The sequence below is a fragment of the Suncus etruscus genome, chromosome 11 (assembly GCF_024139225.1).
Source record: "Suncus etruscus isolate mSunEtr1 chromosome 11, mSunEtr1.pri.cur, whole genome shotgun sequence".
NCBI lineage: Eukaryota > Metazoa > Chordata > Mammalia > Eulipotyphla > Soricidae > Suncus > Suncus etruscus.
In genome coordinates, this window is record NC_064858.1 from 3,636,059 (window position 1) to 3,650,851 (window position 14,793).

Below are 14,793 nucleotides of genomic sequence, written 5' to 3' on the forward strand. Positions count from 1 at the left end.
GGTTTGAGGTTTCCTCTACAAAGCTGGACTGGAATAAAAACTCAAAAACAGGTCTAAGAAATAATATGTGGACTAAGACATTTGTTTTGCACATGGCCAACCCTACTTCAATCTCTAGTGTGACATATGCCCCCATCTCAACCCCCCAGCATGCCGGAGTGATCTCAGACTACTGCCACATGTAGTCCTAAAGACAAACATTCAGAATGTTTCAGAAGTAGATCTAGGGATATATAGAAATTTGGCAGATAAGAAGAATGCAAAATCCAGTCACTAGGGCAAAACTTGAAATGTAACAGACAATAAAACTAAATCCAATCACAGTGAAAAAGTTGAACTTCCAACTATGTCATGTGAGAAAGGTAGAGAACCACTTCAGAATCTTGATATTATGATCATATTTTACATAGTACATATTTTACATAGTATACAGGACTCACTCCACAGGATCAAATGAAGAAATGTGGAAATTGCGATTCCATGGGTGACAGAATAAATTAGGAGTGAATTATTTTATAACTCAGGTGCAGAGATTTCGAACCATGATTCCAAAGAGTATTAGCAATTAAACATTTTATTATTTATTATTAATATTTTCGGTTTAGGGACTACACCCAGTATTGCTAAGGGCTTACTCCTGACTTTGTGCTCAGGGTCACTCCTGGTGGGCTTGGGGTACCCAATGGGATGCCAGGGATTGAACCCAGGTTGGTCACGTGCAAAGCAAGTAACTTCTCCAGTATACTTTTGTTCTAGCACAATATTAATAAATTTTTTTTTTGTTTTTTCGGGCCATACTCGTTTGATGCTCAGGGCTTACTCTTAGCTAAGTGCTCAAAAATTGCCCCTGGCTTGGGGGTGGGGGGAACCATATGAGACGCCGGGGGATAGAACCAAGGTCCTTCCTTGGCTAGCACTTGCAAGGCAGACACCTTACCTCTAGCGCCATCTCGCCGGCCCCACAATATTAATAATTTTAGCTCCAGAAATATCACATAATTTGCATGATTGGAAAATAATAGCAAATCAAGTAAAAGTGACAGGTGGAAAGAAATGATATCCAATCTATATCACAGGAACATGATTATCATATGTTGAAAGGGATAACAATCATATATAAACAAATAAATCTTCACATTTCATCATAAAATATAAAGAGTTCATAGAGAAAATATAAAAAATGACTATAAACATCTAAGACGTCCAATTTTACCCATAATAAGAATGCAAAGTAGATCTATTTTGAGATGTCATTTCTCACCTCTTAGCTTAACACATATGAAAATGTAGTCTATTGATAAACTGGAATGAAAATGTAATTTTGATAGCTGGAATGAAAGAGAAAGGAATTATCCTCTGGGAAGGAAATTTGATAATATCTTATTCGAGTACACATTATATCCTTTGATCTCTATTACTCTTATCTGGTCCAACATTTATCTGCAGTTGAGAAATACTGAAGCCACTTAAATATCCCAACACAATGTAAATAATTAAAAAATATTAAATGTAGGGGCCAGAGTCATAGCACAGTGGTAGGGCTTTGCGTTGCATGGAGCCGATTAGGGTAGGACCCAAGTTCAATTCCCGACATCCCATATGGACCCCCAAGCCTGTCAGGAGTGATTTCTGAACCCAGAGCTAGGAGTAACCCCTGGATGCTGCTGAGTGTGGCCCAAAAACCAAAAAGAAAAATAAATAATTGTAGAAATAGGACCATAGTACAAAGGGAAAGGCACTTGTCTAGGATGAGGTCAACCAAGATTAGATCCCCAGCATTCCACAGGGTCCCCAAGTTCTACTAGAAATAATCACTGAATGCAGAGATAGGAATAACCTCAGAGCACAGCAGGCTGTGGTCCTCAAAACAAAGCAAAAACAAAGAAATAAAGACAAAGAGGGGTCAAAGAGAAAACAGAGGTTTTCAGACACTTCTCAATCACCAGCACCAAAGCACAGCCAGGATTGAACCCAGAAGCCAGGAGTATGCCTTGAGTACCAGTAGGTGAAACCCCCAAATTAAAAACAAAAAAAGAAAAAAAAAAGATCTTGTTGTTTGGAAGGTAAAAACAAACTTGAAGTCATTTGAAGACAGTTACTTTTCTCCAATAGTAACTTAGTCGAGAGGTCCAGGTTTGATGGCATCACAGAAGACACCTTTTTGTTTTTAATACACTATTTTATTTCTTCTAAACTTTATTTATTGATTTATTTATTGTTGGCCCACACTCAGCGGTGCTCAAGGCTTACTCCTGACTCTGCCCTCAGAAATCGCCCCTGGCATGCTGGGGGTCCAAATGGGATGCCAGGAATCAAACCAGGTCCTTCCTGGGTGGGCCGCTTGCAAGGCAACTGCCCTCCCTCTGTGCTATCTCTTTGGCCTCAACACAGAAGATATATAAGTAGATATATTTATGAGGCATGTCTGCTGTGATTTTTCTTTTTTAAATTTTTGGGCCACATCTAGAGACGCTTAGGGGTTACTCTTGGCTCTTAACTCAGAACTCGCTCTTGGAAAGTTCAGGGGACCATATGGGATGCAGGGGATCGAACAGGGATTGTGCAAGACAAACGCCCTATCACTGTGCTATCACTCCGGCCCTTGCTATGATATTCTCACCTGGTTATGTTCAACCATAACCCAAGGGCGGAGGTGAAAAATTGGAAATACCTCCTGTCTGAACAGGAGAAAGACTCAGACAGGCCCTTTGCAAAACCATTGGTCCCCCAAAACTTTCCACCAAGTTCTGAATGGCCTTGCGAGGCCTTATGCCAACCTGAAACCAGACTAAAGTGTACCTGGGACTCTGTGATTCTGAAGGAAGGCTGAGAGTAAAGCTATGGAAGATGAGTGGGAACAAGGAACAAAATTACCTTGAAGGGTCCAAGCCATACACACAGCAGGAAGGGCGCTGGCCTTGCACTGGGCCGACTAGGGTTTGATCCCCAACATCCTAGACTATCCCAGACTACTGCCAGGAGTGATTCCTGAGCTCAGAGCCAAGAGTCAGCCAGCCCTGAGCACTGACAGGAGTGAACCCTGCACGTTTTAGGGTATGGCCCCCAAACAAACCAACCCCTCAAACCAACTACTTCAACTTCTCTCTACCCTGGACAGGGGTTCGAGCCCACCCAGACATAGTGGAGGGAGAAGATTATGAATGTCCTTTGCCTGTGGATGCCTCTGAACACCTTTCTGTTCCTCTGTGGATAAATACATGCGCACAGACGTGTCAACTATATGAGCATGTATGAAGCAGGTGAGCTGCCACTGGGAACCGGGTGTCAATCCCCGGTGTTGGTGTTGGTAGAGCAGACACTTTCCTAGAAGTTTTTTTCTGCACCCAGAAAGGAGCAAACTTTGCTTCTTGATTCTGGCCAGCAGCGCAGCGAGCACTGTTGGGGGAGAGAATCTGGCTCGTTGTGGGGTTACCAAGGGGCTAGAATGAGGAGGGGTTCAGTAGTCAGAACCCCGGAGCCTCCCTTAGGCTCCCTCTCCAGTGCTCGAGAGCTGCCTGGTTCTTGGGGTGCGGGGATACACATGATGCTTTTCCAAGCCAATGTTTGGAGAGGCGTCTATAGGCGCGCGGGGTGCGCAAAGGCTGGGGTGCCTCCTCCTCTCCCCGCCGCCTCCCCGCGGCCAATCCCAGGGACCCTAGGAGCTCCCCGCGGGGTCCCCTCTTCTCCCCGCCCCACTGAGCCCCGCCTCCAGCCTCCAGCCGGCCCCAAACTCCGAGTCTGTCTCCGCCCGGGCCGGGCTGCGCCTCTGGAGCTGGAGCGCGTCTCCGGGGACCCCGCGGGGACCCCCCAGCCCGCTCCACCCGTGGCTGCGGGACCCGGGGCCACCAGCCCCCCAAGATCCCGCCCAGGTCTCGGACCCGATCCAGCCATGGCCGCGAAGCTGCTGTTCTTGCTGGGCTTGTTCTCGGGGTTGCACGCGCGGTGAGTGGCTCGGGGCGCACAGGGCGCGCGGGGGGCGCACGGGGTGCAAGGGGGTCCCGGGGTGCTGCAGGCTGCGGGGAAGGGCGGGTATGTGCTCCTGGGTCCCCCCTTCGGCTTGGATGGAGGTTCTCTCCTGAACCCCCAGTTTTTCCCCCTCCCCGCGGCATCCTGAGCTTTCCCCTCCCCATCCCCGGGTGTTGGGGTGTTTCCCTCACTTGCTCCACGTTCCGGGGAGTCCTGCCCGGTGCTCCCCAGTTCTCAGGAGCTGCTAGGCTGAAGGCGGGTGGAGAGGAGGAAGGAAAGGTAGTAGGCCTGTTATAAAGGATTGAACCCCCCCCAACCCTGTTCTGCAAAGGCCCCAGGCGCCCCCCCCCAAACCCCACTCCAAGGGCCCGTGCATCCTCTGCTATTGGGGGTGATGGGGGAGTCTATCCTCCCCAGCTGTGGTGCTAGCCTCACTCCAGGACACCACAGTTTGGGGGTGCTTAGTTCCTAGGAACCCCTCCCTCTTTCTCCAGCAGGCCTGCAAGGGTTAAACTCAGCGGCTGTCAGAGCAAAGGGAGATGGTGGTTGTTTGGTGTGGGGGACCCCCTCCCCCCAAAAAATAAAAGCTGCAGAGGGAACTGGACTTGGAGATTCCCAGCCCATTCCTTCCTGAACACTCCCAGAAAAATAAGAGCATAATTCCCCAAAAACCCTGAGTTTGAGGGATCTTCACTTATGGAGCAGGGGGGAATCCAGATCCTGTTACGTGGAAGCCTTGGTGTCCCCTTGGTGTCCTGACGCCAGACATGGGGGTGTTGGGGGTGGTGTCCTCATGTTCTTTGGCACTGACAGACACCCTAAAAGGCACCCTAAAAGTGGGAACTAATCCTGCAAGATGCCCCCAAGGGACACCGTGGCTGGGTTGGGGGAAATCCTGATCCAGCTCCCACTGATGGTATGGAAGAGTGTTAGAGGCCAAGAAGTATTTGGGGGCTCCTCAGAGAGGTTTACCAGGAGGGGTAGACAGACCTGAGGACCTAAGAAACCGGAGCCACTCCGCAGCCTGGAAGGGCCTCAAGTTTAGGGTTCATCCCCAACACCCCTTACTCGTCACGCCAGTCTGGTTCCCATTACAGGCCAGCTCCCTGCACTGGGCCACCCAGCCCTGGTTCCCCATTGCTTGGGGGCGGAGGGGGGCTTTCTTTACTGCTTTGGTCAAAGGGCTTTTAAGCATTTTCTCTCTCCCACCTCTGGCTAGAACCTTGGCGAGTCCTAGTTAATGGTGTTCGGTAGCAAACATCTAACTGATAAACCTGTCCTGGCGTTAGCCTCCTTGGAAGGGGTGGAAAGCTGGGCCAGGCCCCCATCTCAAACACCTGCCAAGATACCCCCGGGTGGCACAAGGGCCCCCCTTTCTCAAGCCCTTGAAGAGGTCTCTGTGCTTTCTGGGAGAGTTTCAGAGCTGCTTCAGAAGTTTAAAAATACCCCATCTCTGTGCTGGGGTGAAGACTCCCCACTTAGCTTGCCTTTGCTTTGCTGCTGTGTCTTTCCACCCAAACCCTTCTGCAGATTGCATGTGGATGTGCCAGTGTTCTGCTGGGGGGGGGTCCCCCCGAGGAGGAAGCATTTGCTTGCACTTCAGTTGCTTTCTTGCTCCCTCTCCCCAAACCCCTCTCCCTCTTCCCCTCTCACCTGGGCTGGCCTCTGCAGGAGACGCAGCTTATGCAATTCTAGGAAAAGCCCCTTGTTACCACTAGGGGGCGAATTCGGCTCAGGGTGCCGGGTGCCTGAGCTGGCATCTTAAAAGTGGGTTCTGAACTGCCCTATTCTGAGTGCCTGAGCACTGGACCCAAAGCAGAGGCTGGAGAGCTTGGTGTGCAACGCGCCCAAGGGATGTCTTTAGGGGAAGGAGAAAAAGGATGGCTGAGAGGAGAAAGAGAACCCAGTGCTGAGAGGACAGATGCTACCTCTGCTGAGAATGTCTGTGGGGTGCTGTTCGGGGACCCCTGGGCCTTGTCCCATTCCTCACATACTGCCTGGTCTTGTGGACAATGAGAGTGTCAAGCTTTCCACGTCCTCAGGACCTGATTCTGGGCTCAAGGAAATGGCCCCAAATACTGGGACAGTAAACAGGAACCCCAGGTTTGAAATTAAAATGAAAAAAATTAAAATTTAATACATGAAATAAAAAATAATAAAAACGCCTGCTTTAATTTATTGGCTATTTAGACAGATAGTAAAATGCTCGCTTCTGACAAGACTCTTGATAAAAGTGATTTTGGGGCTTGGGGTACCAACTAGTAGTACTGAGGGGTGACTCCTAACTGTGCTCAGGGATCACTCTTAGTGGGCTCTGGGGACCCTTGGCACCTGGTTGGCCTCAGGACCAACCCAACTTGATCATGTGCAAGACAAATTCTACCTGCTATACTGACTCTAACCCCATATATATTTTTTCACTACATTTTAAATTTGATCATATTATTTGTGAAAGTTTTGTATTTCAAGGAATGACACCATATCTCAGCTTTTCTAAGTTTTTGTTCACATAAAATGTGTGTGTGTGTGTGTGTGTGTGTGTGTGTGTGTGTGTGTGTGTGTGTATGTTTCAGTTTTGAGCCACACCTAGCAATGCTCAGTGATTACTCTGGCTCTGTGCTCAAAAATTACTCTTGGCAGGCAGGGGGATTGTATGGGATGCTGGGGATCTAACCCTTGCCAACCGTGTGCAAAGAAAATGCCTTCTTCACTGTGCTATTGCTTTGACCCCCTGACAGCAAATGTTTCATAAAAACCTACTATGGATCATTTCTATGGAATTTTAGCCTTCCAGCAAAAGGCACTCAGGAAATCCACTTGTAAGGAAGGGAGCAATGAGAGTTGGACAAGAACTGAGTGCTGAAAGGGGATAAAGTGACATGCACTGTACCCCTTCACTAACATTAGTGCAAACCATAGTGTCTAAAAGGGAAAAAAAAGAGAGAGAGAATGAGAGAGAAGCTGGAGACATTGGTGGCAGATATGAATGCTGGTTCAAGGACACATGTTGAATATTGTGTGACTGAAACTCAATCATCAGCAACATTTTAACTCTCTCGTGGCAATTTAATTAAAAAATTAAAATGAAAAAACAAAAAGGCAAGAGCAATCCTGCAGTCACCCTAGGTGTGGCCCCAAACCCAGTAAAAAATAAATAAAAAGAAATGCACCTGTAGCTTACGTTCATGCTAATAAAAAGAAATTTGTGAGTGTCACCTGCCATGTATTTAGTGTCAAATTCTCATATCCCTGTGTCCAAATACATGCATGTCAGCCCAGGCGGGACCCACTGTTTTCCTGCCCTGCTCCTCTTCCAGCTGGGTTCCCTTCCTGTGCCCCCACAGCCTCCCACGTTGGTCCTTTCACCTCCTGCTATGGACCACTCACTGGTAGAGTTTTCCCCCCTGTGTCCCCTAAAATATCTTGGGGTCCCCGGGTTGGGAATCATGAGATTGTGCTCAGTTTTGTTGTGGCTAGTTGCTACTTTGAAGAGACTCATCAGACAGCAGGGGTAGTGTTTGGCCAAAATATAGCCCCCAAACAAAGGCTTACCTTGACCTATCTGTGCTTTGTACCTATTTAGTGGTTTTGTTTTGTTTTTGTTTTGTTTTGGCCATAGCCGGTGGTGCTCAGGTGTTCCTCCTGATTCTGGACTCAGAAATTGCTCTTAAAAGGCTCAAGGGACCATATGGGATGCTGGGGATGGAACCTCAGTGTGTTCTGGGTCAGCCTTGTGCAAGGCAAATGCCTTACCTCTGTGCTACAACTCCGGTCCCTATTTTGTATTTATTAAGGACCATTTTGACCATTTCAAAAAGTAACTTAAACTTAAGCTTGCTGCCAGCATAGCTGTAACAACAGAGTTTGCATTAGTGTCTTTTGTCCAGGAAAATGACAGGGAATGCTGAGAAATGCCTAGAAAAGGGTCCTGGGTGGTCAAGTCCTCATCGAGGGAAGATTTCTGGTCCATCAGGGCATGTTCCCTGGTATCAAATCAGCTTCAATGGTGCTGGGAGGTGGGAGATGAGTTCTTCTGTGAATCCCTAAACTCTCCTCTGCCCCAGCACTGCAGTCAGGGGGAGTCACCCTAGAAACAACAAGGGGTTCTGCCTTGCTCAGTTCTGCAGAAATGAATCAGATTTGATTCTCTCTTGTCTCTCATCTGCTGCAGAGATGCAGATTTTGCAGAGGGAGTCAGAGGTGGGTTTTTGCCCGCCAGGCACCTCTTTTTGCCCAGTCCCCTCCCAAAGCTGGAGACCCTGGCAGATCCCCACCTGAGAACCACCTGTCTGTCCAGACCCATCCTGAAGTCCAGCTGGACTTTGCAGGCATGACATTCACTGCCCACAGTCTCCACATGCACGGCTGAATGGTGGGGAGTGGAGATGGCAGGATTAGGGTGTCCCCCCCCAGTTGGAGAAGCATTGGGGTCCTTATATCTGGATCGCTCAAGGGCTGATGCTGACCCCAAAGGAGGTGCTGGTCTGTCTTTGGCTCTTCCACATTGTCATCATGGTGCCAATCACACACCACTTATGCCAAGGGCAGAGTCTATATTGTTTCCAGGAACCCAACTGTAGGTGAAATTGTGCTCGTTCCTGCTTTCATTTAATTGTTTTTTTGTTTGTTTGTTTGTTTGTTTGTTTTGTTTTGTTTTGTTTCTGGGCCACACCCAGCAGTGCTCAGGGGTTACTCCTGGCTCTGTGCTCAGAAATCGCTCCTGACAGGCTCAGGGAACCATATGGGATGCCAGGGATTGAACCCAAGCACGTCATGGATCGGTGGGTTTGCTACCGATTTCTGGCGGCTGGGAGTCGATGTTTGGGAGACACAGGAGCGACTCACACCACCTTATGTGCTCACACTCTGTCCCCTGACTACAGGTCAAGAAAGGTGGAAGACGAAGAATACGAGGATTCCTCCTCGAACCAGAAGTGGGTCTTGGCCCCCAGATCCCAGGACACTGATGTGACACTTATTCTGAACAAGTTACTCCGTGACTATGACAAGAAGCTGCGGCCAGACATTGGAAGTGAGTGTTGTCCACCACCGTCGGGACATTTGACTGTGATAATAGAATGCTATTTATTTATTTTGAGTCTCATGGCCATACCCGGCAGTGCTCAGGGCTGACTCCTGGCTCTGAGCTTAGGGATGACAACTAGCAGGGCTTGGAGCTACCATCTGGGATGCTGGGCATCAAACTTGGGTCAACCCTGTGCAAGGCTAGCTTCTTCCCTTCTGTGCTATCTTTTCTGCCCTTGTACTTTTAATTTCATTACATATTTTTTCTTCTAACTTTATTTAGACACGGTGGGTTTATAAAGTTGTTGCTATTATAGTTGTTTTGGGAATTCAGAATTCTAACACCAATTCCACCACTGGTGAGACCTTTCTTCTACCAGTGTCCCCAGTTTCCCACCTACCTCTCGAGCCTTGACTCCTTTGTAGGCAGAAAATAATTTCTTTTGGGGGGGTGGGGAGTCACACCTGGCGATACTTGGGTTACTCCTGGTTCTGTGCTCAGAAATCACTCCTGGCAGGCTTGGGGAACCCTATGGGGTGCTAGGGATAGAACCTGGGTCATACAAGACAAATGTCCTACCTGCTGTGCTATTGCTCCAGCCCCTGAGAAAATAATTTCTGAGGGTTTACTGAACAGTTTGTTGCTAAATTTATAAGTAATTGCATTTCTTTGGGCAACTAGGCTGGGTGGTTTCGTTCGAGGGTTTATTGAACTGTTTGTTGCTAATTTATAAGTAATTGCATTTCTTTGGGCTACTAGGCTGGGTGGTTTCGTTTAAGGGCTGAAGCTTGAGGTGCCCCCCCAGCTGTGCTTGGGGCACCATGTGATCCTAGCATCTGAATTCAGGCCTTATGCGCATAGTCTCTCTGCCCCCAAATCCTCTGCCCTTTACTTTGTATTTTCCAAGAGACATTTCCAGGAAGCAACCAGCGGCATGAAAGGAATGTGCTACTAATCTGTGGGGTAAAAAAGATGAATAGTAAGAATACCCAGAGACAGTAGACAATAGACAAGGACCAAGACGATCAGTCCACGGGAGGAAGGTTGTCATAAAGAGCGGGGAGGGCAGTAAAGGCAGAGAAGGGAACGCTGTGACAATAAGAGTTGGGAATGATCCCTCTAGACAAGAACTGGATGCTGAAAGGATATAACATGATATTCAGGATACCCCTTCAGTAACAATACTGAAACCAAGAGTATCTTAAAGAGAGAAAGAGAGAGGGAGAGAAAAAGAAAGAAAGAAAGAAAGAAAGAAAGAAAGAAAGAAAGAAAGAAAGAAAGAAAGAAAGAAAGAAAGAAAGAAAGAAAGAAAGAAAGAAAGAAAGAAAGAAAGAAAGAAAGAAAGAAAGAAAGAAAGAAAGAAAGAAAGAAAGAAAGAAAGAAAGAAAGAAAGAAAGAAAGAAAGAAAGAAGAGAGGCCAAGTGGTAGCACAGCAGTAAGGCATCTGCCTTGCATGCAGCTGACCCAGAATGAACTCAGGTTCGACCCTTGCATCCCATATGGTCCCCTGAGCCAGGAGCGGTTTCTGAGTGTAGAGCCAAGAGTAACCGCTGAGTGCCACTGGGTGTGGTCCCCAAATCCAAAAAACAAAAACAAACAAACAAACAAACAACAAAAAAAAAGGAAGAAAGAGAGTAAGAGAGAAAAGAGAAAGAAAGGATAGGAATAGATATTGGTGGCTGGAAATGTGCAACGGTGAAGGGTGTTGGCCATTGTATGACTGAATTCAATCAGGAACAACTTTGGAACTGTAAAAGCAACCCCAACGGCATTATGAACAACCTTGTAACTAAGGTGTTTAAATAAAGTCATTGAAAACCAACAAAAAAAAGAAGTGTGGGAGCCACACTAGGAAGTCCAAATTGAGGTCACATGTACATGTGTTTCACAGCTGCAGGCAGAATCAAACCTCAGAACTGTCTCAAGGTCCTAAGTCTCTCCCTCCCTCTCCCTTCATAGCCACCATCTGCCACCACCATTTCCTAATTCTTTCCAGCCACTATTTCGTTCTTTCCTTCTGCATAGTGGCTGTTTTGAGATGGTCATCAACATGCCACCTGTCACTGCTTAGGTCTTTGGTAATGGACTTTTCTTTAGTATTTTGCTAAGGACAAAGCTTTTATGTTTTCATGTTCCATGTTTCAGGATACATGTTCTAGGATTTTATGCCCAGCATTTTCACAATGAGACAGGTGATGGTTTGGCCAGAGACAAATAAGGATTATTTTTGTGGCGTGTGTGTGTGTGTGTGTGTGTGTGTGTGTGTGTGTGTGTGTGTGTATGAGAGAGAGACCAATTAGTTGACTTGATATTTGTTGTGACTAGAACATTCTATTCTCTAGCATATAATAATGGGGTTCAACCCCCAGTTCACCCACCATTTCAAACTGGTTTACCATGCTGGTCATAACTGTTGGATGTCAGATAATGTACAAGACGGGCACTTCTGCTCTGGAATATGAGGGTCTGAGAATGTGTGTGATGGCTAGATTTTTGGGGGTGATCTGGGTAACTCTCTACCTCACCTCATGTTCAAAGTGGCTGTATTTTTGTAGATTCCCACCAGCAATGAATAGAGACCTAATTTCTCTGTCTTCATTTGCAGTTGGTATTGTTACTACGCTTAATTACAGCGGCTCTACTAAATTGGTATTTCACTGTGATATTAATTAGCGTTTCCCTAATGGTTAGCGATATGGAACCTTTCCTCTGCTTATTTGCAGCATCAGTAAATCCTCTTCGTTAAAAAGGTTCTTTGGGGGCCTGGATGCTAGTACAGCGGGGAGGGCTCTTGTCTTGCCTTGCATGTGTCTTGTATGGGTTCTATCCTCAGCACTCCAGATGTCCCACTGCCAGAAATGACCCTGAAAATAGAGCCAGGAGTAAATCCCTGAACACCTCGGTGTGGCCCCTCAAAATAATTAAAGTAAAATAAAATGTCTCTTGGTGATACTTCTCTCTTTAAAAATTAGATTGTTTTATTGTTTTGTGCTGCACATTAAGAATTCTTCACATATTTCCTGAAGTCCCCTTTGCTAGGTGTTATTTGCAGGTTTTGGGGGTGGATTGTTTTTGGGCCACACTTGGTAATGCTCAGGTTCTGCACTCAGAAATCACTCTTGGCAGGCTCGGGGGACTATATGGGATGCCAGCAATTGAACCTGGGTAGGTCGCATGCAAAGCAAACCTCCTACCCACCATGCTATCACTCTGGTCCTTACTTGCAGCTATAATTTTAGACCAGAGAGGAGATCTGAAAAAAATAGTGTTGAAGATTTACTTTGCACCAGGAAGAGCCAAAGTTCGAATCCCAGTACCATATAGTTCCCTGGATACTGAGTGTAGGATCTCAGCCAGGAGTAGCAGGAGTGCTATGAGTAAGAGATAAGTGTGGCCTCAGAACAAGACACAAGACTTTTTCTCTGTATTTTTGGTTATCTGTTTGCTCTGGATTTGGGGGGAGGGGCGACATTTGGTGGTTCTTACAGCCTATTCCTGATTCTGCACTCAGGAATCACTCCTGACAGTGTTTGGGGAAACCATATGGGATGCTGGGGACTAAACTCAGCTTGGCTGCATGCAAGGCAAGTGCTCTACCCATTGTGCTATCTCTCTAGCTCCTGAAATTTGTTTTGGATATTCCTGTAATCAGGTCTTTCACAGAGGGAAATATTTTTTATTGTTTTGGTAGTTGGACTTAGGGATTTCTTTTTCCTTAAGGGACATGTTTTGGAGTAATTTTTAAAAAATTTTCCAGACCCCAAATTCCTGAATATTTTTCTCCTTTGTTTTTTTTTTTTTTTGTTTTGTTTTTTTTTTTGTTTTTTTGGGTCACACCCGGCAGTGCTCAGGGGTTACTCCTGGCTCCATGCTCAGAAATTGCTCCTGGCAGGCATGGGGGACCATATGGGATGTCGGGATTTGAACCGATGACCTTCTGCATGAAAGGCAAACGCCTTACCTCCATGCTATCTCTCCGGCCCCTCCTTTGTTTTTTTTAATGTTTTATAATTTTTATTTTATTCATTATCTATTCTGAGTTAACTTTTCTGCATGAGTAAGAGATAAGTGCAGATGTGCAGTGCTGTGAATTGTCCTCTCTGATCCATACTGGCTGCAACTCCTTTCATAGAGTTGACTTTTCTAATTTCCCTTGAGATTTTCCCCCTTCCTCTTCCTCTGTAGCCCACGCTTTCACCTCCTGAATGTTGTAATTGTTGCATACAGGCATGGTGTGATGTTTACACGTGAAGTTGTGGTGTCGTGGGAATCCCACATTCATTTGCCGTGATGCTTGCTGACCAGATGACCAAACATTGGTGGAAGAAGTGAGGAGATGAGGATGTAGATTTAGAGTTTTCACAGGGACAGAGTAGAGGATCTGAGGGGACTTGAGAGGTGATGAAGGTGCTATAACTGTGGTCCTCAAAACCATCAACATCAGGGGCCAGAGAGATAGCATGAGGTAAAGCATTTGCCTTGCATGTGGAAGGTCAGTGGTTCAAATCCTGGCATCCCATATGGTCCCCTGAGCCTGCCAGGAGCAATTTCTGAGCACAGAGCTAAGAGTAACCCCTGAGCACTGCCCGGTGTGACCCCCCCCCCCAAAAAAAAAACCCATCAAGATCAACTTTATTGTAACCACATGATTTAGCTAGAATAAAAATAAACAAATGAAATGCTTGTAGACTTTATTTGCCTTTAGAACAGATGCCAACCCATGCAGGGCTGAGACAGATTATCTGCTCCCTTGCCCACTTCTACTTTGCCTTTCTGAGACTGTATTTCTCATTTGAGGCCCCTTGGGGAGACCAATTGGAAGGTAACTCCATGTCCTCATGGGGACCCTTTGCTCCTCTCCTAGCTGAGCCCGATCATCTTTGACCCCCTTTCTCTACCTTCTATAGTTCTTACTGCCCCCTCCCACTTTATGCTATATTATCGCCTAGGTAAACCCAATTTGACTGCCTGCATCATCTCCAGAAGTTTCTTGTAGCATCTGTTCTTCTTCTCTCCAAAGGGATCTCCCTGCTTGGAAGGACTGTCTTAGGGAGAATGGGAGTCGGTGTCATGCTGAAATCATTTATGCAATGTTTGGGGGGGGGGCTGTTTCTGCCATTCTGTAGCTGAGGACTGATTCATCACCCCCTACCTCCCATCCTCCCCCCCCCCACTCCCCTCCTAGTTCCAGCTCCTAACTATAGGTGCAGCCATTTGCATTGACAACTTCCTGTCTCTGTGGTCCAGCCTTGGTGACAGAGACCCAGCATAGGAAATGAGTTGAATGGCTCATCATGTTATTGTCAGCTGTAAATGGGAGGGGGATTTAAGGGACCATTATAGGGCCCCCGAGGGAGCAGCACTGCCTTGAAGTCCTCTCATTCATTTCCATAATACAGACTGTGATTTTAGGTTTTAAAAATACTTCTTACTCTCCCGGTGATGAGCAGGGGCTTCTTCCCAAGGAACTTCTAAATTATGAGTGTGTCTGTTTTGTTCTGTCTTTTGTGACTCATCCATCATCCCAAGGAATACTTCAGCTGCATGCAGTACCAGTTCAAGGTTACTTGGGGTGCCATTTATCTCGGGAACAGACCTTGTCATGTGATCTTGCAAAGGACAGAGAGGGGGGATATCATGGGGAAAAGGAAGGGAAGAGGTTCGAATGAATTTCTGTCCCTCTTGGGCACTGAATAATGGGCACCACTCTCCTGAAAAGAGACAACCACTGAACACAAACTCCTCTATTAGCCAGGCAGTCTAGATAGGAGACAGCCTATGCTGAGAAATAAAAGTTTATT

The 14,793-nt window shown here is 46.7% G+C and overlaps 1 protein-coding gene across 1 annotated transcript in view; it reads left to right on the forward strand.

Moving 5' to 3' along the window:
• The first annotated feature begins 3,707 nt into the window (after positions 1–3,707).
• GABRG3 (gamma-aminobutyric acid type A receptor subunit gamma3) overlaps positions 3,708–14,793 on the forward strand; it is a 444,985-nt gene continuing 433,899 nt past the window's right edge. The window contains exons 1-2 of the mRNA XM_049782695.1: positions 3,708–3,942; positions 8,850–8,998. Coding sequence (XP_049638652.1) covers positions 3,890–3,942; positions 8,850–8,998 — 202 coding nt within the window. The 5' untranslated portion in view covers positions 3,708–3,889. The remainder of the gene's footprint in view (positions 3,943–8,849; positions 8,999–14,793) is intronic.